At 33.1% G+C, this 27,586-nt stretch overlaps 3 protein-coding genes across 6 annotated transcripts; 1 reads left to right on the top strand and 2 right to left on the bottom strand.

Moving 5' to 3' along the window:
• Positions 1-879: 879 nt before the first annotated feature.
• Positions 880-12,213, top strand: LOC118040440 (uncharacterized). The gene is made up of 17 exons (XM_073408492.1): positions 880-1,032; positions 1,406-1,543; positions 1,765-1,846; positions 1,936-2,012; positions 2,820-2,920; positions 3,241-3,370; positions 3,450-3,566; positions 3,644-3,729; positions 4,032-4,098; positions 4,264-4,342; positions 4,609-4,700; positions 4,787-4,930; positions 5,029-5,052; positions 10,620-10,917; positions 11,137-11,432; positions 11,569-11,709; positions 11,866-12,213. Exons 1-17 carry the CDS (start codon positions 922-924, stop codon positions 11,983-11,985), a joined length of 2,103 nt encoding a protein of 700 aa, XP_073264593.1. The 5' UTR covers positions 880-921; the 3' UTR covers positions 11,986-12,213.
• A 1,190-nt stretch (positions 12,214-13,403) lies between these two features.
• Positions 13,404-16,182, bottom strand: LOC118040439 (uncharacterized). Of its 2 annotated transcripts, none has more exons than XR_012169581.1 (7): positions 16,059-16,182; positions 15,627-15,782; positions 15,180-15,376; positions 14,793-15,033; positions 14,280-14,416; positions 13,893-14,193; positions 13,404-13,676 (listed from the first exon to the last, which is right to left on the bottom strand). XR_012169581.1 is itself a non-coding variant. In XM_035047380.2 (7 exons), the coding sequence occupies exons 2-6, from the start codon at positions 15,748-15,750 to the stop codon at positions 13,966-13,968; spliced, it is 927 nt and encodes a 308-aa protein (XP_034903271.1). In that variant the 5' UTR covers positions 15,751-15,782; positions 16,059-16,182; the 3' UTR covers positions 13,404-13,676; position 13,965. The 2 variants fall into 2 exon arrangements, 1 of the variants encoding a protein (XP_034903271.1); XM_035047380.2 differs by having other exon boundaries at positions 13,965-14,193.
• A 3,710-nt stretch (positions 16,183-19,892) lies between these two features.
• Positions 19,893-23,348, bottom strand: LOC118040441 (uncharacterized). Of its 3 annotated transcripts, none has more exons than XM_035047383.2 (5): positions 23,013-23,348; positions 22,536-22,686; positions 21,463-21,957; positions 20,963-21,237; positions 19,893-20,876 (listed from the first exon to the last, which is right to left on the bottom strand). In XM_035047383.2, the coding sequence occupies exons 2-5, from the start codon at positions 22,657-22,659 to the stop codon at positions 20,079-20,081; spliced, it is 1,692 nt and encodes a 563-aa protein (XP_034903274.1). In that variant the 5' UTR covers positions 22,660-22,686; positions 23,013-23,348; the 3' UTR covers positions 19,893-20,078. The 3 variants fall into 3 exon arrangements, with proteins under 3 accessions (XP_034903274.1, XP_034903276.1, XP_034903277.1); XM_035047385.2 differs by having other exon boundaries at positions 22,881-23,015; XM_035047386.2 differs by lacking the exon at positions 21,463-21,957 and having other exon boundaries at positions 23,013-23,344.
• Positions 23,349-27,586: the final 4,238 nt, after the last annotated feature.

The raw sequence follows: 27,586 nt of genomic DNA, 5'->3' as shown, positions 1-27,586 counted from the left end.
ATAAATTTAGCTTTAAAAAAGATATGATAGTGTTATACTATATTAATAATTTAAAAATATAATAACAAGAAATCTGATTATTAAATCAAATTTAAATTTTTTTTCAAATCATTTCACAAGTAGTTTCTTTGTAAAAAACTACTTTGTCACTTATCAAACTATTAGATCTCCTAGAATTAGATCTAGAAGTTGCTATTTAAGACAATTTTATTGCTTTCCTAGAATTTTTCAGATTTATTATTTTTATTTGGATTATTTTTTAATTCTCTTTATGCTTTTCTATTGGAAGTTGTTTCATTTTCTAACCTATTTAAAGGAGACAAACCACCATATATTTATTTTTTAGATAATATAATTATAAATTATAACTCTTTTCACTTATTAAATTTTTTTATATTTTATGTGATATTATTGTCCTATTAGCTTTCACCTGCATAAAAAAATTATAAATAAAAGATGAGTTATAAAACACTATTAATTAGGTTAAGTACACAACAACTGAGTTCATGTTATTAATTTTTTTTTTTTTAAATCCTTCTTATACATTTGTTGAAAACAAATATTTTAAAAAAATTATAAATAATTTTTTTTTTTTAATAAAAAAAACAGATTGTTATTATTTCTACTTTTTAGTCATCTTACTTTTTTTTTATTTTAATTTTAGTATTTCTTTTTAAGAAAAACAGTATCTTATACCTTAGATGTATGATTTTAAATTCGAATACGAGGATACGAATACTCATGGACTTGTTCGTAGGAGTCCATATTTTCTAACCAAAATAACGGTTTGGCAGGTAACCTACCAGTCTACCACCATATGCCACGTCAGCTTTTGTCATCCCCCTGACCACCTTCCTCTTCACCTTCACTTGTTTGTCTTCTCTGTAAATTAACAAGCTTTTTTTATCTTCACTGAAAATAATGGCAGACTTACTGCAACAGCCATTGCTGGACATTGAGGAACAACCACGGACCAGTAAGAAAACCCCACGTGTTGCCTCTCTTGATGTCTTTCGTGGTCTCTGTGTCTTTGTAAGTTACTAAGCTCCCTGTCATTTTTTATCTCTCGATCTTGATTTAGTTTAAAAGCTCTGGATCCTGCTTCGTTGTTTTCTTATAAAGTTGTGACTTATTGGCTTGTCGAGTTGGATCCTGCTGTTTTCTTTTCTTGAACTGGTTTGACTTTCTGGGGTCTCTCTGTTTGGTTTTTGAGAAAATCTTGGCAAAGACACCATGATACAATCCTCGTTGTTCACCTAGATTGGATCGTTTCTTTACTTGAAATCAAGAACTGAAAAGCTTAGCTTAACTTGAACTTTTTGCTTAGTTCTTAAGCTGAAGCATACAAGCTTCATGAAAAACTAAACTTAATTATGATCTGCTTTGAAATATTGGTTGTTTTCAGCTAATGATGCTAGTTGATTATGGCGGGGCAATTGTTCCAATTATAGCTCATTCTCCATGGAACGGACTTCACTTGGCAGATTTTGTGATGCCCTTCTTTCTTTTCATTGCTGGGGTTTCTCTTGCACTTGTTTACAAGGTACTATCCCCTCTCAATTCAACAAATTGGTGTTTCCTAATGCAATTCAATATCTTAATAATAACGGTTCATTTTAGACCTAGAGATCACTCTCGTGATTCTACTTGTACACTAGATATTTCAACCACCAAGTTATTATTGGATATTGAAATATGATTGTAAGCAAACCAATTAACTGGATGCACTTAAATTGAACGCTTTCTTTCTGTATACAATTTCAGAGAGTACCAAACAGAATAGAAGCCACACGGAAGGCGGTGCTAAGGGCAGTAGAACTATTTTTGCTAGGTGTAATTCTTCAAGGTAGCATGCATTATCTGACTTGCTCTAGGGAATTGAAGTTTTACAATGTTTTTCTCTATGTAATATGGAACACACCCTTTTGAATTCAGGTGGCTACTTCCATGGAATAAATTCCTTGACGTATGGTGTTGACATGAAAAGAATACGTTGGCTTGGGATTTTGCAGGTGCATAGATTCTTAGATTAATGCTTCTGAACTACTGTTGAGTTTTCCAATGAGAAATAATCTGTTCATGGTACTTTATTTTGCTGTAAAACGCATCTACTGCTAGCACTAACTTGACTCTTCACAAGGACAAGTTATTGAGAGTAGTAGAGAAGCATCATCGTTTATGAAGAAAAGCTAGGAAACTTCAACTCTACCTTTAGATGGTACTGGAAATGGTTGCACAGAAGTATCCACATCAGTTTCCTTCTCAATTAAATTAGATAGGCAGTGTAATTAGCCACACAGATAAATTCAAATTTTATTGTATCTACATTATGCACATACTGTTCAACTCTTGTTTGTTATCATTCTGGTCAGATGCAAGAAATACTCCTCAGTACTACCCACATGATACTCGAGCACTGCACATGACCTTTATGGTCTTCGTTTTAGTCCTAACTACTAGAGAATAATATAAATTATATTCTGAAACTTTACCTAATAATTTAAGCTATTAGGTTAAATTAGTTCTTTGATATTGTATCAGAACTTTGATGACCTAGAGGTCACGAGTTCAAATCTCACAATCTCTATTTATTTGATAAAATTAAGCACAAGGTAATATGAGCTTGTGCAAATTTCAAGCTCAAAAGGCTTTCACTTGAGGGGGTGTGTTAGAGAATAATATAAATCATATCCTAGAACCTCACCTAAAAGCTCAAGTTATTAGGTTGAGATGGTTCTTTGACACTAACAAATTCCTGGTTTCTTTTTGTATAATATGCTCGCACTTTGTTGACTTGTGTTAATTGTCATTCAAGCCAGAGAATATCAGTTGGATACATTTTTGCTGCTTTATGTGAGATCTGGCTTTCATGTCGATCGCGGGGAGATGTAAGCTTTCTCAAGAGTTATTTCTGGCATTGGTAAGCTTAACATTTGAGATTGCATTTCGCTCTTAAACTCCAAGGATAGTGAATATCTAATAACAACATTTTTTACTTTGATAGTCTCAGTTTTTAATGTTGATGCCAAGTATCAGACCTTGTTTCTTTTCCCGCTCTTACTTTTATGAGCTGATAAATGGGATTAATTTGAATTGATTAAATAAAGTTGGATTCATGTTTGGTGCACGACAGATTGATGATTCTTTGTTTCCTTCAACTTAGCAGGCAGAGTGGATTATGATAGCTAAAAACCTGCATTCCTTTCCTATTTCATTGACTATAAAAATTCTGTTTTGTAGGGGTGCAGCGTTTTCACTATCTGCAATATACTTGGGATTATTGTATGGTTTATATGTTCCGGATTGGCAATTTGAAATGTCCAATGCAACTTCTTCTGTGTTTCCAGCAAATCACAGCTATGTTTACATGGTGAGGTGCCTAAAATCTTGTTGGTTGATGTCCCAATTCATAATCTAATACTTCCCTACTTACACAAAAGCTTACACAGGTAAAATGTTCTGTAAGGGGTGATCTTGGACCTGCTTGTAATTCAGCTGGAATGATTGATCGCTATGTACTTGGCATTGATCACCTATATAAAAAACCTGTTTACAGAAACCTGAAGGTATCCTAAGCAGTTCATTTTTGCTGTGTCTATTCATCTATGAAGTCCTTTGACCTTAATGAAGTTTCACTATGTAGGAGTGCAATATGTCCACCAATGGCCAAGTTCCAGAGAGTGCACCTTCCTGGTGTCATGCTCCTTTTGATCCTGAAGGTGTTTTAAGGTGGCCAATCAAACCTCTTTTATGCTCTGCTTTCTCGAAGGCAGTTCTTCTTTGCTCTACTCACCTAAATATCCATGCTTCAACTACCTCGATCAGTTTGGTGCCTATTTAGGAGGGCTACAGGTTCTTAGTGGTAGCTTTGTGTCATGTCATACTGATAGCTTACACAGTTCATGGGTTATTATCTTTCCATATTATCTTCATAAACATAAGCAGGGTATCTTTTTTGCGCGAATTGGCCCTTTGCTATGGAACAGTGACTCGAATTCTCTGTAGCCTTCTAACAATGATTTATTTCACAGCTCCATAACAGCTGCAGTGACTTGCATAATTGGACTTCAATATGGTCATAGTCTTGCTCACTTGCAGGTGAAAACATGGCCGTCCTCTCCATTCTCTTCTTAATTCTTATTATTGTTCTCAATCACTTAGTGGGAGTTGCAAAAATAATTCAATAGAAATACAAGTGCCAAAACCGTTTTATTTACAGCACTATTAACAAATTACTTGTCATATTACACAAATGCTTTGCAGGACCACAAGCAACGCATGCAAAACTGGATCCTGTTCTCATTGTCACTTCTTTTGGTTGGATTGCTCCTTGCTGTTGCAGGTATGCACTCTAATGACTCATAATCTCTCCTAGAATGAATCAATGGAAGATTCTTGCTGCAAAGACAGCATTAATATAATCGAAACAGTTTTAATTTCTTGAAAACAGAAATCGTCTTGTGTTTTGAACAGGGGGGTGTTGAGATGTTATACCTTGCAGATGTGCAAGAATTCTCCAGCTAATTGCACAGGAATGCAGTAGCAGATAACGCTTTTCTTTGCACAATAACATTGAATCTTTGATTTTGCTCCTCCTTTTCTTTCCAGGCGATCCCGTGAATAAATCCTTGTACACATTTGGCTATATGATGATTACTTGTGCTTCAGCGGGGATCACATATTCTGCTATTTACTTGCTGGCAAGTCCTTAAGAACAAACAATTGTTTATCATTTCTACTTTCGGAAATCCATATTAATGAAAACACTATTTACTCGTTGTTTCAGGTAGATGTATATGGTTATAGATGCTTGACATTTGCATTGGAGTGGATGGGAAAGCATTCTTTGAGTATTTTCGTTCTCATAACCTCTAACTTAGTTGTTATAGCAATACAAGGATTCTACTGGACAGCTCCTGAAAATAACTTGGTAAGCATTTAGGATCGCTAGCATTTTTTTCACTCATTACTCAATGGAAAGTTCAAGGATGATTAAACATTCTCTTGTTATGCTCATTTGCTAAACAGATTCACTGGATTGTTACCCGGTTCGTGCACAGATGATTAAAGTAGTTCGGAGCTTAGCTAGGATAGTAGCTAGTCACGCTTTTTCTCATTTCCTTGTAAATTTTTCCGAAGATGCTCATGCTTATAGTTTCATGGCCACAAGAAGGACGACGCAAACTATATTTCAGCATAGCAGTGAATGACGGAAACTGTGGATTCTTCAGGTGATTTTAGGGCCTTCACTGAGGCCCAGATTTTTGTTAAATGAGCTCAAGACGAAGAGAAAAATTCAAAGTTTCTGACTGCAGTTAATTTTTTAATGTATTGCTATTAAAAATAAATTTTAAAAATTAAAAAATATATGATTTTAATAAGTAAAGTGTATTTTAAGAACCAATCATTATTATATTTTCAAAATCATGAAAGAAAAAAATTTGAAAGAAGAACTGGGGTCAGATAATCGTGATTTCAGTAACTAAACTTTATAAAACTCTTTATTTGGAGTTCTTTGACTTCCCATGTTTTGAGAAAACAATCAATCAAGTACACCTGTTCTGAGATATCCTTCTCGAGAGTAATCAAAAGGGTATTTTTGAATGATTCGTACTTGGTTGATCATTATTTGAAAGTGTAAGAACTTCAACCAATAATTAAAATAAAGAAATTCAAGTAGAGATTTCTATAAAGTAGAAGCACTGAATTTACGGCTTTCTCGATTTGTATTTACCAGTGAAGCTGTCTTGGATTATGTTTTCGGATCACTGTTCTTGGCTTTTAGTTCAAGAACCCAAACGAGGACAACTCACCTCAATTTCACTAACCTTCGTTTCAAGACTTAACACCTAATTATTCAGTGCATGATCTTAATCCACTTTGGCATTTGAATACAGTAAAGCAGTTCGTCGCCACCCCATGACAACCATTTTCCAGCGGATGCGTTGTTGTGCCCCTTAATCATCAATGATTAAGCGACCCCACCTTCATTGATTTGCGAAATTTGTGAAATAATTAATCAAGCTGTTCTTGCCATTTGGAAGAGAATATTCCGGATAGGCTCTTCTTTTTCTTGGCCACCATTATTGTGGATAATGTTGAGCCATCATCTGTTCTCGCATTAATAAAATCTCACTACCTTTCTTGAATTAAAAAACAAAAATAAAAATCGCTACTTTTTCTCGTACACCTACCTAGCTAGGAACTTCCACTCAGATAGTTTTTAAGTGTTGAGTAGTTGAGTATACTCTTGACTGGGTTCTGATCGATACCACTGCATTAATTTATATATATATATATATACACACAGATTATTAGGAGAGACCCAGAATTTCCCCATGCCTGTATGTCATGCCTTGCCAAGAGTTCCTCACCATGACCCATGTAGAAGATACCAAGAATATGGGAAAGCAAAAGGAGTCAATATCCAAGATTCTGATGAGTGTACATGCAATATTATTTTGTTTCGTGTATTATGCAGGCAGGATTCTAGCCTCTACGAAGCCAGGAAATTTACAGTGCTGCTACCTGGTCTTTACTTGTACTTTCTTCTGATAATGTTGCCTGGGTAGTAATCATCCTCGTATATGATGCTTGGTCTGTTGCGTTTGTAGCAACTGCCTATGCATAAAATCAATCTGTTGTTCTTGTATTATGCCACAAATCAACAAGGTGGAGCCGGCTAGTGGTGGCCGGATTATGCATGAAGTCATCGCAAAATCAAATCTTGCTTTGGATATTAATGAAAGAACCACCGTAGCAAACCACATTTATGATGATACCAGGCTAATCAAAACTCTCTCTCTCTCTCTCTCTCTCTCGTTGCTTTCGTTGGCTACGTGGGCAACAAGCTAACTGGCTGGCTGGGCCACAAAAATGCCACCATTATATTTCAAAAAAATTAAAAATGAAGCGACCGTTGGGGGCGTCGGGATCTTGAGAAGGGTAGAGTAGACAAGTCCCTCTCCTTCACATTCCCCAACGGCTATAAGATTGAAAGAGGGCTCTGGAACAATCTAGCCGTTTTGGGATACCGGACACGTGTCGTGGCTAGAATGGTGATGATATGTACAAGTGAATTGAGTCGTTTGATACAAAATGTCGAGTCATTTTCTTTTGTTTGGCATCTATTTATTATTCAATAGAATATTACGTTAGCATTTTATTTTCCCAACTAAATAAATGTTTGGGACAGTTAACGGTGTGTGTTTAAAGCGATGTTGTAAACCCGGAATGTTCTGGTGGGCACACCCGGTATCAGGATCTATCCGAATTAAAAAAATAAAAATAATAAAAATTTAGTTTACCAGATAAAAAACCTCAATTAACTCACTAATCCAGTACAAAATATATCCTTTATTTTTTAATATTTTCTTAGAAACAATATCATTTTAATAATTTGTTAGATTAAATTTATTAAAATAATAAAATAACTATCATTTAAGTTTGAGTTCCCATCAAATCAAATCACATATCATAATAGTTAATTTAGATGAGACCGAGTTAACTTATTTTTTAAAAAAAAAATACAAATAAAACCACATTGTTTTTTATAAAAATATTAAAAAATAAATGAATTTTTTACTAGGTTTTATTCAAATTACAGGTTAATCCAAGTTTTTTATCAGGTGCAACTAAACTAATTAAAAAAAAAATTAACCCAAGCTAGTCTAAGCTCTACTTAACTGGGTTTTATAACTAATGTTGTAAACAGGAGTTACATCACAAGATTAAATATACATTTCAAATCAAGATTGTCAATTCTATTTCGTTTCGTCCGGAATAACCGAAACATTTCCATACCAATTCAAAAAACGAAACAAAACAAAACAAGTTTCATCTCGTTTTTAATTTCAGTCCGTTCTGGATTTTTCGGCTAAATTTGAGCCGGAATGTTCTGATTTCATTTCATATGTTCTGTTTCGCTCTTGAAAAGTCATTGAATCAAATTGAACCTTGTTCAATTTAATTAATTAAATCACCCAAGTATAAAAAGCTCTTTTTCATTACTATTTTCAATAACAATGATATTAATAATAATATTGAAAATTATTATTAATATTTTCATTAACAATGATATTAATTTTTTAAAATTAGATTTATCACTAATATATATGGTTTATATTTATGTTATTTTTTTTTCATATTTATACTTTGTAGGAATTTGTGCAAAATAAGGGATGTTTTAGATTTCATTAGCCTTAATAACATTGACCTAACTTTATATTTAAAATATTCATGTTAAAACATTTTACTTTCATAATATTTTAATATTTTGTTTAAGTTGAATTACTTTAAGTTAAAGAACTATTTAATCTTAACTATTTAGAAATATTTTAAATTTTAAAATTATATTTATTTGACATTGTGTTTGTATTGCATAATTTATAATTAATTTATCTTGAATTTGAATTATATATATATATATACACACACAGAGTACAATCTCAAAATAACATGGAAAACACTCTAAAACTAAAATATTTAATTTTAATTAAAAAAATAAAATATTTACCGAAACAGAATTTACATCCTTGTTTCAAACTATTCTGACCCGGTGAAATAAAAATGAAGCGATGGAGGGAGGGCGGAGATAAGACTGCATTCCGGCGAGTGCTTGTGATGGCGTCATTTGAAAAACTGCCTTTGATAGGGTAAGGAGAGGCCCATCAAAAACACCACCACCCACAGCAAAGCTACTTCGGCAATCATTCTACCTCATAAAGGACTTATCTTTTTATCCTCTCTTTTCCTTTTGGATAAATAAATAATGAAAAGAAACACCCTTCTTCTACATTTTACACGTACTGATTGCACTAAGCATTTGTTTTGTTTTGTTTTGTTTTTAGAAAATGACATTAGGCATGTTTTGCTTGGTAAACTTAGTCATGGTATATCAAAAATGATATGAAAATACGTCTAAAACCAAAAAGATTAAGCATATTTTTCATCAATATTATTCAAATAACAGTGCACATACCATAAGAAACTTTACTTTTTTATCATATTAAAAACATTATACTTTTATTGCATGTAGAATTTTTTATTTTAATCGTGGCCTCACCATTAACTAAAAATAAAGTATGTGAAAATAATTATCATGCTATTTTTTTTTACATTAAAATATTCTTGAATAAGTTTTTATATATTGAGAGTCTATTTGTTATTGTGATGGGGATTATTTTTAAAGGTATATTTTACTTGAAAATATATTAAAATAGTTTTTTATTTGTTTTTAAATATATTTTTGATATTAACACATCAAAATAATCTAAATACACATAAAAATTAATTTAAAATAAAATATATTTTGTTTTATAAACGCTTTCAAAACAAAAACAAAGGAGCTCCGAGTCATTCTTCACAAATAAGATTGGAGGCAAATCATTCATACATGGATTGGCTTGTTCACATGGTATTTTTCCACAACCTCTACTTGAATCCAAATTTGAGACAAAAGACGTGAAACCAACTACTCTTTACCATAGATAGAGCCTTCAGAATTGAAAGGTTGTGTGTAATTGATTCTTGATATCGATGATGAACATCATTGTTGTTCAAATATTTGTATAGATGGGAATTATTGTCACAAATATAATTAACCCTAATGGATCATAAAAGAGGACTCGTTTGTTCTTCTCCATATACTATGGAGCCATGTTCCTTCCTACATTTCAAGCACGTTCATGGCAGAAATGTTGATGAGGAGCCTAATGTTTCATGGACTGCATTTCACACTTTCATAGCATTTCTATGGCAGCAAATCTATAACCATTAGAGAGGCAAAGACATCCTCTAATCCTCACTACCGAACTAAGCAACTACACCCAATGCAAAATAAACAACGAACTAATACAAATATAAGTTCGGTTTGGTTTCATAGATTGATCCGAAAGATTTAGTATCCTAGAACTCAGTCTGGGTTAGGTTTTTAATTGACGTAATCAAGTTATTAGCAACACACGGTTAAGACAGTTAAATCTGGTTAAATCAACATCAAGGAAAACCTTATAATTAATTCAATGATATGGGATTTAATCTGATAGCCTAATAATCATTTTTCCTTTCAAATCAGCCCTCCAATCGTGTACAATAATCATGTCCAAAACATTATACCGTCGCTGTGTAAGAACTTGGTCCAAAAGGGTGTCCGAAGGCAAGGATGGGACTGGAGAAAAATAAAACGAAAATAAAAGTTTCAAGTTCGAGAGAAAAAGCAAAGAACGAAAGAAGACAAGAGATAACCGTTGGTCGCGTGGCTTTGGTTGGATGCCAGGCTGACCCATTGAGTCCCCATAGCTAAACCTTCTCACCCTGTATAGAAAAGGAGATGATTAGCCATCACATGGCTTATCTGTACAACTGGTCCCACCCCCGTTTTCTCTCTCTACAACCCATCCTCTCTGTCTCTCTACCTTCTCCTAGGTCCAGCAGTAAACATTGTTTTGTTCCCAAAAGGCCCCTGTCTTATCCAGAACACTCAACATTTTCATACCCTTCTCTTCCTTCTTTAAAAGGACTGACCACCTTAGGGCATTCACACAGTTACAAGCCGAGAGAGACACGAAAGCTTGTGACAAGAGAGTTAATTGTACCGACTACAGAGAAAGGATCTTTAGATAAAAAAAAAAGAAATGTCGAAGGAAGTGAGTGAAGTAGGGCAAACTCACGGGAAAGATTATGTTGATCCACCACCTGCACCACTTCTTGACTTGGGGGAACTCAAGCTCTGGTCTTTCTATAGATCTCTCATAGCTGAGTTCATTGCTACCCTTCTTTTCCTCTATGTCACTGTGGCTACTGTTATAGGCCACAAGTCAAATAAAGACCCTTGTGATGGAGTTGGTTTGCTTGGCATTGCATGGGCTTTTGGTGGCATGATCTTTATCCTTGTTTACTGCACCGCTGGTATCTCTGGTAAGAACCACCTTGTTTTAACTCCTATATTAAGTCCATGGAATAAAAGTTTACAGCTTCGTTAGTTTTTTTTTTTTGGTTTTAGTACCAGGGTTACCTCCGGCCCCTTCCGGACCAGCTTTGTTAGTTATGTTATACTTGCCAAGAGTTTTGGTTTCTCCACAATCAGGTCTTCGTGTGGTTTGTTGATCATGGGTTTTGTTCCTTTTTTTGCTACAGGTGGACATATTAACCCAGCAGTCACTTTTGGGCTGTTTCTGGCCAGGAAAGTATCACTGATCAGGGCTGTGGCTTACATGGTGGCTCAATGCTTGGGTGCTATCTGTGGTGTTGGCTTGGTCAAGGCCTTCATGAAGAAAAAATACAACTCTCTTGGTGGTGGTGCTAACACAGTAGCCATGGGATACAACACTGGCACAGCTTTGGGTGCTGAGATTATAGGCACTTTTGTGCTTGTTTACACTGTTTTCTCTGCAACTGACCCTAAGAGAAGTGCACGTGACTCCCACATCCCTGTAAGCACTCCTACTAGTAAACTGCAGTAATTGCTTTTCATGTGTTACTGTCTTGTTACTCTATCAAGTCATGTAGTTAAACTCTGTTAATCAACTTGGATTTAGTTTCGATAACATAACATGTTTTTGGGTGCAGGTGTTGGCTCCTCTTCCAATCGGGTTCGCTGTGTTCATGGTACACTTGGCCACAATCCCTATAACTGGTACTGGCATCAACCCTGCCAGGAGCTTTGGCGCTGCTGTCATCTTCAACAATGAAAAAGCCTGGGATGATCATGTAAGAAGCACGATAATTTTAAAGCCCAAGCTATATTCCGACGTTGTTTTGATACTTTTTTGTGTATATGGAGAGTTAAATAGTCCCAAAAACATGTTATGTTATCAAAGCTAAATCCAAAATAACTAACATGTGCATAATTTGATGGACGTGCAGTGGATTTTCTGGGTTGGGCCATTTGTGGGAGCATTAGCAGCCGCAGCATACCACCAGTACATCTTGAGAGCGGCAGCAATCAAGGCCTTGGGATCTTTCCGTAGCAACCCCGCCAACTAAGGAGAAAAACCACCTTAAAAAAAAAAGGAAAAGGAAAAGAAAAGAGCGCTTGTCTTTACCCACCATCCCGTCACTCTATTTGTTTGTTTGTGTGTATGAGATCGGATTACGATGGATCTTTCTTCTTTTGCCCACTTATTTATAATTTTAATCTTTCTTTGTTAGTTTGGCCTTGTATCATTGTCATGGGGAGTTGTGCCCAATTAATTAACCTCTCTTTTCTTATCACGTCTCTCTTTTCTCTGCTTCGACAATCTGGACTGCTGCTGTGAACTAGCTAGCTCACTTGATAAAAAAAAATGGCTAATGGGGTTAGTTAGGGCATCACTCACTTAGTAGTCTACCACCTAGTAGTAGGCTTCAACTTTCCGTCATCTCATTTGATTAGCAGCTAGTGGCGTGGGGGGTGATCCATGAATGAACCTTGACCAGATTGTAGTTCTATTTTTCAAGGGGTATTTTTTACGGCCACTTGTGCCACACGCGCATGCATGAGTAACAGGGAAGAACCATAGATGCTTTCTGGAGGTATGGGCCTGGGGTTACCTTTTGCGCTTTCACCTCAGGGAAGGTCTCCTTGAAAGGCTGGCAAAATACCCTACTTTCGGACCAAGGTCCAACCAATAGGATTAACAGGGCCAAAAGTAGAAAGTGAAAGGAACTGCTATGGTGGTATTCTATGGTCACTGCCCAAACCGCATTTGCCATGTCATAAGGATGCATGTGCTGAGGTGGGAGGTCATGCCATTCCCCATAAAAAAAATAAAAATAAAAATAAAAATACAGTTACCTACACTCCACAGAACCCCAAAAGTGAAGGGTAGTCGTGCCATTGTTTCTTTTATTTTCTTTTTCGGAGAGGCTTGAAGCGAAGGAATCACAGGGTGTCGTCTTTTTACAAGTTTTATATCAACCTTTGCTCCTTGAGCCCGGTGCAACTTAAGAGTGCCTGGGTGGTCCTCCAGGGGGTCAACAATTCAAAAAACCAGGCTGACACGCTTGACCAGTGCAGGCTGCATATGTGGTCCTTGGTCACGAGGGGGGGCCATGACTCACGAGGGGGGTTTTTGAAGCGCATCTCTGGTTCAAGCTAAAGCTCATTTTAACATCATACCTAACGACCAAAAAGCAGAGGCATCTCCTACCATACCACTCAGCAAGCCTCGGCTACCCGTGTGTGTCCACGAAGAGTTAAAAGCGTTGGCTCACGAGTAATATTCTGTAGGTGAGCATGGAATTACTAGACATCCTACTTGACCTTTTTACCTCCCCAATTCTTTGGAGAAATGACTCAGAAATTCAAACAAAAAGCAAAATTCAGCCATGGTTTCCTTTCAATGAGGGGCACGGAGCTGCTCCATGAAGTCCTGTTTGAAAGAGTGAAGCTACCTTCTACCACGAAGTTAAACAGGGTAGAGGATCCAAAAACAGCCCCTATTCTTTGTTACCTTACGTAAAAACATAAATAACTGTATATTTGGACAAGGTATGGACATCCCTTTTGGCATGGAATTCCAATCTGCATCGCTAGAAGATTCAACCTACATGATTCACCGCTATTTTATGGCTAAGTACTTCAATCAAATTACAACAAAATAGCAAATATCTCGACTCCAGGTATGACAAGGATATGTCCAACTGCCGTAGATCCTCAGCCCCTTGAATTTCATAATCAGCTGTTTGAAGAGAACCTGCAAACATAAGATCAGACTAAATTAGAACAAAAGGAATGATAATGGAAACCAGTGCTACTGCAAATAAGACCTGAAACCCTAGAATGAACAGCAATTTAGTTCCTGATTCCTAATGAACCGGGCATCAAAATTTACAGTAACTGAGTATAAGACTAATCTGCGCAGCAAATAAATTTTTTTCAAAAGCAGTAGAGAAAATGGAAGTTAGATGACCTTAGGTGCAAGATGTATTCTTCAATTAGACCATGCCACAACAACATACAAAGCATTGCAATGACCATATACCTTAGTCAGGCAATGCAGTTCCTCGCTCAAGATTATTCTTGATCTCCAGTGTGTATTTACCAAAGGCACGCTCTATTTTCTTGTTGAAATGTTCATTTCGGTCATTGATTGAGTCAATATCCTTCTCATCTCGGAATCTCCTCCTTCGGCTAAATGACTTCCGATTCTCGTCCCGGTCCTTGAGTTCCTTTACCATCCTTTCAATCTTGTCCTCGGAAGTCTTAGGAGCCTACATAATTTGAACAAAACATACCACATTATTGCAAAATCCTTGAATTAAGATCAAATGGGAAACATCTTTCACAACAGCGGCACCTTTCCATATTGAAGGCTTGAGGCTTCACGGTAGAACTCGGGATCAGCTTCTTTCATTTTGTTATATTCTTCTAGGTCAACATCAACATTCTTGGTCCGTTTTTTATATGCATTGTATAGTGTCTTCTGATTGAAAACTGTTAAAACAAGATATATCAGTTTAATTCTCAGGTTAAATCCTGATACAAATTCTTATTGAGGGATGCAGTCAATGCCACTAATATAAGAATTCAGATGCATGACTCAACATGCGTGTACCAGCCACCCTGGACTATGCCAGAGTCTTTTTGACAGTTTCAAAGTGGACGTGCACATATGAAGCAACTGAGACAGAAGGGCATTCTATTGAACCTTGCTTCAGGTGGCTCTACATATTCTCACTTCTTATATATAATGTGGGGGTATGTGCTACTGTTCAAAAAATTGAAAAGAGGAAGACAACCACATGAAATGCACTGTAAAAAGTATAAGTAATGTGAAAAGATTGAAATGTAAGTGGAGTTCTGAACATACCATCCCAGCCAAATGGAGCAGGATCCTTCTCCCATTTCTTGTATTTTGCCTCTGCTGCCTCTTGTGTGTCTAGCATGTATGCCTTTGTCATGTCCAAGCCATTTGCATCTAGAAGCTTGCCTATCTTTTTCTTCCTGTCCTCTAGCCATTTCTGTTTAGAAATGCCCCTTGATTCTGAAGGAGCTTCCATTTTCTTTTTTTCAGATACCATAGCAGTTTGATTGGCTTTTCTTGCCTCATTCTGCATTCCAAAAGCCATAATTATTTCCAAGTATAATAAATAGACACAATACAAAAAAACCCAATAGTATGAAACAGCTCACCAATCAAAATATACAATCTGCTACATAAAAGGACATTCATAGTTGACAAGTTTATCAAATTTACCATCTTAAGTCTCAACTCAAACAACTTTTTCTTTCTCCCAGTAAGTTGTGTAACATCTCCCTCCACGTTATCCAGTACAACACGGTCGTCGTCATCTTCCGAATGTTCATGATCTGGTCTTTCTTCATCAAGCTCTTCACCTTGCTCAGGAGCTTGTGAACTGGACCAACCAATTCCACCTTTTGCTTGCACAACTTCTGTAAACACCACAAACAATACAAGTAAGCACATGAACCATCATAACATCAATGGTCTATAAAACCCAAGTTATATACATTTGAAAATTGCAAGGAATACAACATCCAGCCTCAGGCAACATCTCTAACACATACCACAGTCAGCAAGTTAACACATAACACTATATACAACTACGGGAGCAATTCGACTTCTTTCTAACCACTACTAACAATCAGAAACAACAATCAATGACACTAAAAATAAAAATACCTGTCTCTTTAATCTCCGCACGTGCTTTCGCTTCTGCGATTTTTATAAAGCAATATTCGACACATTCGTGGTAAGGATTCGACGCATTTATGCAATCAGGATGCACTCTCCTTTCATCAGCCATATTTTACTAATCACGCCTTCTTCTCTCTACTCCTACAGTTACATTAATAATACAAAACCCAACTTCAATTAACAAAACCAAAAACACTGCAATTCCTTAATAAATCAAACGTTAACAGTACTAATCAAGTTCGATTAATGCTACTGAGGATAGAAATAAACCTAATTATCCCACACTATATGCATTTAATTACTTCAAAATCACAAAAAAGGTTAATTTTTCATGTTTTATCAGACAAAACCCTAAAAAAATTGCAATTAGAGAGATTTAGAAGCGAGGGAATGAAATTATGAAAGAGAGTGACAAACCTGTTAGAGATCGGTCTCTAGGGTGCGGTTTGATTGAAGAGAGAGATAGAATAGGGAAAGAAAGGGTGAATCTGGGAGTTATCCGTGTCGATTGAGGATTTTTATTTTGAAAAAAAAAAAAAAAAAACACGGTGGCTGTAAATTGGGCCGCTTAAGGCTTTTTAGGGCGGCGAAAAAACGATTTGGGCCTTAATGGTCTCAACATAAGACTTTGGAGCCCAATTGTCAATTTACCATTGGTTAATTACAAATATTGAATTAAAAAACAAACAAACAGAAGAATTCAGATTATTTTTTCGTTTTTCAAAGTTTCTCAAAACTAAAAAAATAAAATAAGATATTAAAAAAATCTAGAAAACGGAAGAACTTTTACGAAATGTATTAAAGAGATGTTAATCAGTGAAAGAGGTCGACTTATTTTATTTTATTTTATTTTGTTGAAAAAAGAAAGAAAGAACGGAGTGTTTTGGGTCCATAAAGTTAAGAGACACTTTTTCATAAGATAACAAATGGGCTGGGCCATTAACTTGGTTTAGAGTGCAACTAGATAATTTTTCTTGCTATGTTGCTCGTCGGATTAAATTTTTATTGAACATAAAGAAAATATTTAGGTGTTGTTAACATATTTTCTAGCAAAAACAATTTAGGTGAAGATTGACCTGATGAGATATAGTAAACTTTTCAAATTTAAAAATAATTCGAACGACTAATAAAAATGTAGTTTAACTAAAAAAAATCAAGACAATACTATTTTTTTAACATATTAGATCTACTTAGATTTATTTGGATCAACTCAAATTCACTCGAATCAACTTTTCTTAACCTGCCAAATCTCCAATCCAGATCATGAGACCCTAATAATTATATAGAAAAAAAATAAAAAGAAAATCATTAAGCGTAATTCTCAATTAATATAATATTGAAGGATGAAATTTAAAATAAAATTCAATTAGAAAAATGGGCTCAATCAACCTGGGTAAACCTGTGAAAACTTAGTCACGAGATTGAAATAGCCGCATAGAAAAACAAAAATAAAATATATTGTAAAGCTCAATTCTCAATCAACTCAATATTGAGAGATGAAATTAAAAAAAAAAATCAATTAAAAAAAGAACATGAAAAACCACCATAGTCAACTCGAGTTAACCGACCAAACATGTGACCCGAGTCAAGAGGATGAGATAATTTCATAAAAAGCAAATAAAAATAAATTATAAAGTCTAATTCTCAATTAACCAAGTATTGAATAATAAAATTTTAAAAAAAATCAATTAAAAAGGACAAAAAAAAACCCTGGACCAGCCTAGCTAACTTGCAAAACTTACTATTTGGGTCATAAGACTATAATAACCTCATAGAAAGAAAACAAATATATGAAGTCGAATTCTCAATCAATTCAATATTAATAGAAAAATTTGAGGGAAAAAAGGGCAATTAAAAAAAAAAGTCAACTCAACTCGTATTAATATGTCAAACTCGGGTCATAAAACGAGAATAATTATATAGAAAATAAATCAAAACAAATTATAGTGTCCAATACCAATTAAATCCAATGTTGAAGGATGAATTTGAAAATATATATATATATATATAAAAGGCCAAGATGTAAAAGGCCAAAGTATTTACTTATTCATTGTTACAATGAAATACCAAGGTCTTTTAGCTAACCTAGAGGATTAAATTGTAAAACGCTAAGGCATTTTGTTGTATTCATCACAATAGTAAAATGCCCCAAGGTCTTTTAGTATATTTTAATAATTATTATTAAATGGGTGTAGTGTAAATTCAACCCTTCCATTTTAAATGAAATCATAACTTAACACTTTTATTTTTATAATCAATATTGCAATTTATTTACTTTTTTTATTGTATGATGTTTTTAGTTTACAAGCAAATAACCAAAATGCCTTTGAATCCCTATTATGCCCCTTTGTCTCGTCACTAATATAGTTTTATAGTGTTGCATTCTCTAATTGTACAGGATAATAGTATCAAATACAAAAGTTATTTTAAATAAAGTTATTTTTTTCAAGCAAAAAAAATTATACACACAAGCTTTTTCGACAAGTTTTTGTAGTAAAACAAATTCTAATGAAAATAAAAAAGTTTATGCATATATTTCATTAAATAAATTGAAAACTATGTATGTTAATAAATGAAAAAAAAAATAAACGATAACCACAAATAAAATAAGAAAAATCAAGAGACAGATATAGATTAAAATATTTAATTTCTCAAGACAAGATATTTATCCAGTTGTTTTTGCTAACTTTATTAATTAAAATATTTTTTTATTCCATAAAATGATAATAGAAATAAACACATGCTTTAAATTGATTGAATAAAATAAAATGAGAAAAATATCATGAAAGGTTGCACATATTAAAAATATCATTTTAAAATAAATATTTTTTATTTTTAAAAATAAAATTCATCTACAAAAAATATAAAAAAAATTATAGATGAATCGGAAAAGCATCTTAAAAAATTAAATGCATATAAAATAACAAAAAATAATTGTTATTTAAAAAAAGCTCTATAAACAAAATAAAAGAAATAAAGGGTATTACTATAAATATAAGTAAAAAATAATTTTGAAAAAAAACATAAAATAACATTAATTTAAAATAAATAAAAAAAAAATAATTTAGAAAAAAAGAAGAAGAGAAAAGGTCAAGCATTGCTAAGCTTAGCAAGCTAGGTCAGCCCGCTTGAGCCTTTTTTTTTTTTTTGTTCCATCTGGGGTGCATGACATGTCGTCCATCCTAATTTTTTTAAAAAAAATTAAAAATAAAACAATGCGTAGTCTGATTTTCTAAGAATCCAGCCACAAAAGGTTTTTTTTTTTTTTTACCCAAAATCCCATTTTCTAGCCCATTGTTTTTAGCCAAAATACCCAAGAAAACATGATAAACCTATCCATTGCTTCTAAAACCCAAAAAACCATCCCCAAACCTGAAATCAACCCAATATTAAAAATTTTCTTGAGATCATATCTATATTTTCTAGGCACTTTCAACGTAGAAGATCACCTAATATGAACTTTCATTGTTAAATGGAATCATTTGACACAAAGATCAACTTTTTTGGTGGCTAGAACAGCTTCCATAATATTCTTTTTTCTCTACACTGGAATCTAGTGGCTAGTCTCTCTTCTTTGCCAAACCAAGGACTAAAAAATAAGAAAAATAAACTTTTATACTAAGATTGAATTGAAAAGATATTGAGGTACCAAATATTTATTGTTTTTAAAGTACGAGCACTAAATTAAACTTGTTATGTGAACTTTTAAGCCATCCCCATTTATGGTGTCTTTTTTGCTTTGATTTCCTATCTTTTAATTTTTCATTGTTAACTAATAAGTTTCACTTAATTGCTCTTCAATTTGGCCTAAAAATGATGCAATTTCACAAAAAAGATTTGAAAATAAAATTGAAAAAAATATAAACGGTAGATTTACAGTAAAATAAGAGAGAATGAATAATGGATTTATGCCATAGGAAACACCAATGCATTTTATAGTTTGTTTATATATATATTGTATTGTATTGAATTGATTAACTGAGTTTCTTCATAATTCTGTAGTTTATTATAATATTTGAAAGTGTTAGAAATCGAGCTGCTGTGCACGGCTTATTTTTTTTTAACTTAAAAAATCATATATATTAATAAATTATTAATATTTTAAATGTGCTCTTCCCAATGTTCATTGCTTTGTAGTGTAGGGACTGGCTGCTGCTGTTTTTTCTTTGATTAATGAAATGAAATCTCTTCATCAAAAAAGGGAAAATACTTTTCAGTTAAACTCAAATCAATCGCATCTTCCACATCACAGAACTTACAATACACTAATAAACTTTATAACATACCAAAGTACAATGTCTATGTCCATGTCTAAGTATCATCTACATGCTTTTGTAATTTGATTCATACAATTAAATTCTGTAAAATTGTAAATATGGAAAACATTAGAATACAAGAAGTATCAGGTAGCAGTTGTTGTTTTGCTTGGCAGTTGCATTACAAGATCTCATCTGCCAAGGGTTTGTCATGAAACTTTTCGACTGTCGACCAGATTGAAGAAACAGTCTCACTTAACCGAGAAGAATCGAGCTCTAGCTTATTCAGGCGATCTCTTGTTTCAGAGATTTGTGCTTCAGCATCAGCAACTGCCTTCTCTTTTTGAGCTAGATCCTCCATCATGAACTCTAGCTCTTTGTTTATTGACTCTATAGCATGATCACACTTTGATTTTGCTTCTTCCGCAGCTTGATGCTGACCGCGCAGCTCCACGCCTTCAGCCAGATCGTTGAGTATATCTCGTAGCCAACTAACATCAATCTGTGCGGATTCTACGTCCTTGAGAACAGCCAACATTTCTGTAACTTTGGATTTTGTCAACTGCTTGAAAGAAGTGCATTGCAACTCATGAACCACAGAGCACAGACACTCTAAATAATAAGCTCGCATGGAAGCTGATTCCAATCGACTGCCTGCTGCTATATCACCATACTTGTCCAAGATTAACTGTAGAATAGAGGCAATATTTTCTCTCACGTGATATTTCCCTACTGACACACAGGAATCAGAGATGACAGATTGAACCTCTTCCTCGTCACTCTCTTCTGAAGCACGTGAAAAGCTGAAGTCCAGATACTCGGAAATAGGACCATCAGTGACTTTTCCCTCATGGTTAGCAGAAGGATATGTAGCAGCCTTTGGTGAACCATGGAGCTTCCCATTCTGTTGCGGCTCAGCTGGTGTTGGAATTTTATAGCAGGCCAGACTAAGCTTTGTAGGGCTCTTGGGAGGATCAGGCTGGTGGAGAAAGAATAGAATGAGAGACAATTCAAAGCCATTATTGAAAAATAAATTTAGCGAGATGGAGAGGAATGATAAACTACCATGATAATCCCAGACACATTCATTGGTCCAGGGGATCGAACCGGCCCCTTGTCAAGAGAATGATCTTCAGAATAACTTTCATCAGAATGTTGTCGATATGAGGAAAACGATCCACTATTCTCAGCTTCATCATGCTTTTTAGTAGGAAGAGGTGATGGACCATGGCGAGCCGCTTTTACCACAGGAACATTGTTAACAGCTCGGGGAGAGTTCTGCTGAGATCCAGATTCCTTCTTTTTTCTACCAAAGCTTAAAGCAGCACCAATAATGGAACCTGCAACAACAATGTGCTGTCATGAGGAACTGAGCATCAAAGAAGAGTTGCAAATTGGAGAAAGATATCATTGAAGGACTTCGATTTTTTATTGGAGTTATAAAGCATTCTTCCATCTCTAATGGCTTGAGCCCTAAGGTTGCGAGATCCCTGATCCCCCCCAAAAAAAAAATGAAAGTGAAATCCAACGAGCAACAATGTATTAGTATTTGAAAAGGGGGTAACCTGAATCTTTTTTAACCCCCTGGGGATTGGCCTCCAACGTTCCGTTGGAACAAAGTTCGTCACATTTATGGTGAGGGTTAGATGCTCTGGGGCATGTCTGTGCTCTTTCTGATTGTTTTTTAACCCCACGGGGATTAATCTCGGCAGTTCTATTAGAACAGAATTCTTCACATTTATGGTAAGGATTAGATGCTTTAGGACAAGTAGGCCGTGCTCCTCCTGTTTCCTTTTTAACCCCCTTGGGATTAATCTCAGCAGTTCTATTAGAACAAAATTCCTCACATTTATGGTAAGGATTAGATGCTTTAGGACAAGTAGGCTGTGCTCCTCCTGTTTCCTTTTTAACCCCCTTGGGATTGGCCTCGGCAGTTCTATTAGAACAAAATTCCTCACATTTATGGTAAGGATTAGATGCTTTGGGACAAGTAGGCTGTGCTCTTCTTTCTTCATCCTTGTTTTTGCTAGACCAACCCTCATTTACACCATTATGATAATCTAAAACACAAAATAAATAAATTAAAGCTGTATTTAAAAATGTTCGGTCTACCCTTTACTCAGAAACTCACTGATCCAAGACCTGTATTAGAATTGTGAAAATAGTTCATATGTTGCAAGAAAATAGCCATGACTCACTGCCGGAAAAATAAATGTCTAAGATGTGCGTTTTCAAACTCAATCAGAGTCTTAATTGGAAAATCCTCCTCTACAGAGGTGGATAGGTAGCCGGAGTAAATTAACACAAGCCGTCCGGTGCTTCTCAGCCTCACCCTTTCCAAATAACAGTTCTCCGATCAATACAAATTCACCTCTCTAAAGGTGGATTGGCAGATTCTGGTAACATTATCTCTACTTTCTTCATCAAACAGATCAAGGCTTTACACAAAATCATGGCTATCGTAAAGGTATGAATCTAAAGCACATGGCACTTTCCGTCGCAATATTCAACTGATTCCTAACTAAGATTCTTCTGTGATGGTGAGGAGATACATATTATTGGTAAATTCAACATGCCAAAATCTACAGCTCTCAGCTTTACAAGGAGTGTTCAAGATATAAAAAACAATAGCAATTACCTGACTGTTTCTTCTCTTTCCTCCTCTTCCCTTGGGAAATCCTTTCAAGGCAAGCTACACCACATTCATGGTAAGGGTTTGAAGCATTCATACAATCTGGATGTACCCTTCCATTCTCAGCCATCTCTTTCTCCACCCTGAGCACTGCAGCCTAATAATTTTAATCACAATCAGTTATCTTCCACACAACACTCTCTCACCCAATTTACCAAATAAGTGAAAGCAAACAGCTTTAATGAACGCAAAACTTTAAGGTCGTTGAAAAAACAAGATCTTTTTTTGGCAACGAAACAGAGGATTCCAAAACAATCCTTCTAGATTCCATTATCTTCCGATCTTTCTCACCTTTTTCTCAGAAACCAAACATAAAACACTATCAATCAGGAAAAAAAGAACGACCCGTAAACCAAAAACCCTAAGCCATATAAATAGATACAGGAACTAGAAGCAAATGAGCAGAGAGAGGCGGGGCTCTACCAGAAGAACAGGGGGCTTTGCACCTTCAACAATATTATTGTTAGGTGCCTTTCTACGACCAATCTTTCTCCTGTTATTTTCCAGCTTTTGAATGTCAACTTATCTGACCAAAAGTGGGAACTGAATTTCCCCGTTTTTCTTCAACTTTGACCAGCAGACTCCAGTTGTGAACACACAATCTCTCTTTAGGAACGTGATGGGTTGTGTATATAGAAGGATAAACACATGCTGCTAGCCAGAGCCAGCTCTCCACCACACCCAGCCCAGGTCGCCAGCCACTTTCCTCCTAACTTTTTATCGCGGCTTGATGATTAATGTGAAGCTTGACACACGTGCCCTTGTTGGAAACATCTTCAACTGTTTCAACTTTGTACCGTTGGGACTTGGGATGGCCTTGTTCGTGTCCAAAACGACAGCTGGCTCCTTTCTTATCCAGCCAATAACAATAAATACTATTAGAAGCTTCTAGCCGGTTAAATGGAGTCAATTAATTTATGTATTTACGAAAACAAGGATATGAACAATATTTTCTAATCCAGTTTTTTTTATTTTTTTATTTTAAAAGTATTTTTAAATAAATTTAAATTTTATTTATTTTTTAAAATTAATATATTTTTTAATATTTTTAGATTATTTTGATACACTGATATTAAAAATTTTAAAAATAAAAAAAATATTATTGTAATATATTTTGAAATAAAAAGTAGTTTAAAAAACAATTACAATTATATTTTTAAATAGTTACCAATAAATCTTGTATTTAATATAAGTTATTTATGCTAAAATATTTTAGACTGTCAAGAATAATTGTGTTTGTTTTATTATTGAATGTTAATTTCAAGAGATTTAACGTTCATTGATATTATATTTTCTTAAAACTACGGAATGTAATTCTCTATTTCAAAAACGAGAAAAATCTACCATTTTTTTACTTAATTGGTCTTATTTTTTTTATTTTAAATGAAATGTTTTTTACATAATTTTTTAATCAATAATAATACAATATAATATTATTATTTTATAGAGTCAAAGTTTACGATTACATTTTATAATATACTTTAAGTTATAAGGGTATAGTAGTAAACTTATCTATATTTTTCAAGAATTTTCTGCCCGTCAAACACAATAAAGATATATTAAAAAAAAAATTATTTCACCAAATACAAATATCACATTTCTATTTATTGCATTTTTATCGATCACGTTTTAAAAGTATATCTTAAAATCACATAATAAACATTCTCTTAATTTATTTATTTATGGATGATAATAAGTTTATCTATTCCAAGATTCATAAAAATCTTCTATTTCGAATAACCTCGTTCTAAATTATTACAATCTAAAAGAATAGCCTATAAAACATTTTTATTTACTTAACTAACACTATCAATGAAACCCGTGAGATCAACACATACAAACAAAATATTTTTTTCCTTATAAATTATCAAATTAACAAAAATTCAAAAAACTCGTCAAAACCGAGGCAAATCGGTTTGAACCGATTTTTATTCTAAAAAACTGAATTAAACCAAAATCGATCGATTTAAATTTGTTTCGGTTTATTTTATATAAAAAAAATCGATTTGATAACTTTTTTTTAATAAAGATCAAATCAAATTAAAAATAATCATTCCTAAGTAAAATTATCATTTTTCCCTTGCCAACAAAAAAAATTTATAACTTTATACGAGGGGTAAAGGTTAAATGATATTTTCAGCTAGATTAAACTGCCAAATCAAAGTTCACCAAAATATATAGGTCTTTTTACTTTTTAGTTGCACAATAAAATTATTATATTATTCTTAAAAGCTAAATTAATTGAACTTAAGGTGAGTAGCTTTTCAAGCATTTCATTATTTTTTTTACACCGTAAGATACCCAAATCACACTTAAAATTAAAATTTTTTAAAGTTACAAACTTTTTAAAGTTACAGTTAAGGGTGTTTGTGTCATTTTATATATCATTTCATATATATATATATATATATATATATATATATATATATGGCAAGTTGTCTTAGAGGCATTTAAATATTTTAATTAAAATATAATATTATTTTAAATAAAAACTTATCAGGGCATGTAATACACACGCTAGCAAGTAAAAAACACCCATGCTCTTCAGGCAATTCCTCTCGGTGGTTGAATACCACATTTCAAAGCCACATTAAAAAAGTCTCATCACCCTCTTTATATTGGTGCTCCATTGGTTTTTTGTGTCCTACACTCTTTAATTTTTTTATCCCGTCAATCTTGAAAAACACGCTGGCCTTGCTAATATTAAAAAAGATGTGATCTTTTGTTAATTTTATCAAATTTATTTTTTATTTTTTTGAGTGTATCAAATTTAATTGTTTTTTATTTTTATTCATTAATATTTGATTGTTATATCGGAATTGGTTATTATTTTTTTAATTGTTATTTTTTTATATTTTTTTACTATTTTTTTTTTTCAATTTTATTTATCAATATTTGATTTTATTTTTTTGTACTAATTTTGGTCCTCATTCTTTTCAATATAATTTTTTAACCTTTTTTTGTTGGTTTTTATTTGTATTTTTACCCCTTATTGTTTGGTTAATTGAGAATTTAACTTTATATTTTTTTTATTCTCCTTTTATGGTTAAATCTCATGATCCATGTCACGAGTTTAAAAGATTAAAATGGGTTGAATTTGGTATTTTTAAGTCTTTTTTTTATTTTTTAATTTTATCCTTCAACTTTGTGTTGATTGATAATTTAATTTTGTTATTTTTTGCATTTTTTCAGTTGATTCATCTTGATCTCATATTCCGAGTCATGAATTAAGTGGGTCTAGGGTTGACTTGGACCCTCATTTTTTTTTTATTGTATCAATTTTTTTTTTAATTTCATTCATTGGTATTTGATTTTTATATAAAATTCATTCCTCATTCTTTTTTATTGTTATTTGTTTTTTTTCTTATACTTTTATTGATTGGATTTTTCTTTTTATTTTCATCCCTCAGCATTTTGATTTGATTTTTTATTTTTATATCAATTTTAATCCTTATTTTTCTCAATTCTATTTTTTGGATTTATTTTGTTGATTTTTTTTCTACTTTTACCCTTTATTATTTGGTTGCTTTCAAATCTGACGTCTTGATTTTTCTAAGATTTCCTTTTATGATTCCATCCAACCCCATGACTTGTTTCACAGGTTCAAGAGATTAGACTCAATCTCATAATTAGATAATAAATTTGGTTTGCTGACTCAAATTAAATTGAATAATTTTTTTATTTATTATTTTGTTTTAGTTTTTTCATTCAACATTTAATTTATTAAAAAATGAGATTTTTTTTTCATTTAGCTTTGTATGAGATTTTTATTAAACCAAGTCAAATCAATTATTTAAATCTCATATTTTTCTTACTATTTCTTAAATGTTGGCATCGCTATAATATTTTTTTTTATATTAAAAAAAAATAATCCGTTTCACAGCATAATAAAAATAGCTATGTAGTTTATTCTTTTTTAAAAAAGGAAAGAATATGAAAAGATTAATTTTTTACCTATAAAAAAGTTGAAAGACATGAGGCTGCTTCTAGAGTAGGGTCCTTGTGTTTCCTAAATTCCTTGATTTGACAGTGGAGTCTAATATTTCTTGCAATTTTATTTATTTATTTTTCAAGTAATAGAATCGTGTGAGTAACGTCTAAATGCTCGGATGATCCGTAATTCCGGATCTCTCTGTTGGATGAACTATATATTTGACACCTACCTTTCATTCTTCTTTGATTTCTACGGAAATTTGAAGAGAATAATTAAAGTTTTCTTAAATTAAATTTGAAGAGAATAATTAAAGTTTTCTTAAATTAAAAGCGTCCCCACCAGCAGCCGGCATAATGACAGAAATGAATACAGAATTCAATGAAAAATAAATGAAAGTCAATTAAATGACTTTTAGGCAACAAATCACAGCGCATGCCTTCGTAAATGATTTTATATATATATATATATATATATATATATATATATATATTATTATCTCATATTCAATTTTTTAAAAAGAAAATACAAGAAAGACAACATTTTCATTAACGTAAAAATCCAGAAATTAATAGCTTACCAAACTCCTTAATTCTACAAAAAAAGCAACAGAACAAATTAAGGAGGTCTTGATTTTCTTTTATTGAATACAAAATCGCCCAGTGGCAATTTTCTACGGAGAGACCTTCTAGTAAGACGTATGGCCAGGTTCATAGATTTTTTTTTTTTTTTTGTAAGGGAACACCAAGTTAGAACATGTCCGAATGTTTTCCGGGGCTTAGACATGTTTATTTACATGAAAATATTTTATTTTTGAAAAATAACTTTTTTAGAAAGTAAATTCTAAAAAAATAAATTATTTTTTAATGTTTGATAATGTTATAAAAAGTAAGTTGAAAAACACTTTCCAGTGTTTGGTTATGTTATAAAAAAATAAATTGAAAAATAACTTATTAATATTTTTTTTAAGTTTATTAAAATAATAAAGAACAAATCTTACAAATTAAAAAATTGAATGCAAACGGAATTGAAACAATCTAATTTAGTAAATTATTTCAAATAAAAT

Source organism: Populus alba, chromosome 4, assembly GCF_005239225.2.
Source record: "Populus alba chromosome 4, ASM523922v2, whole genome shotgun sequence".
In the NCBI taxonomy this organism is placed as follows: Eukaryota; Viridiplantae; Streptophyta; class Magnoliopsida; order Malpighiales; family Salicaceae; genus Populus; species Populus alba.
This window is presented reverse-complemented; position numbering and strand designations above follow the sequence as displayed.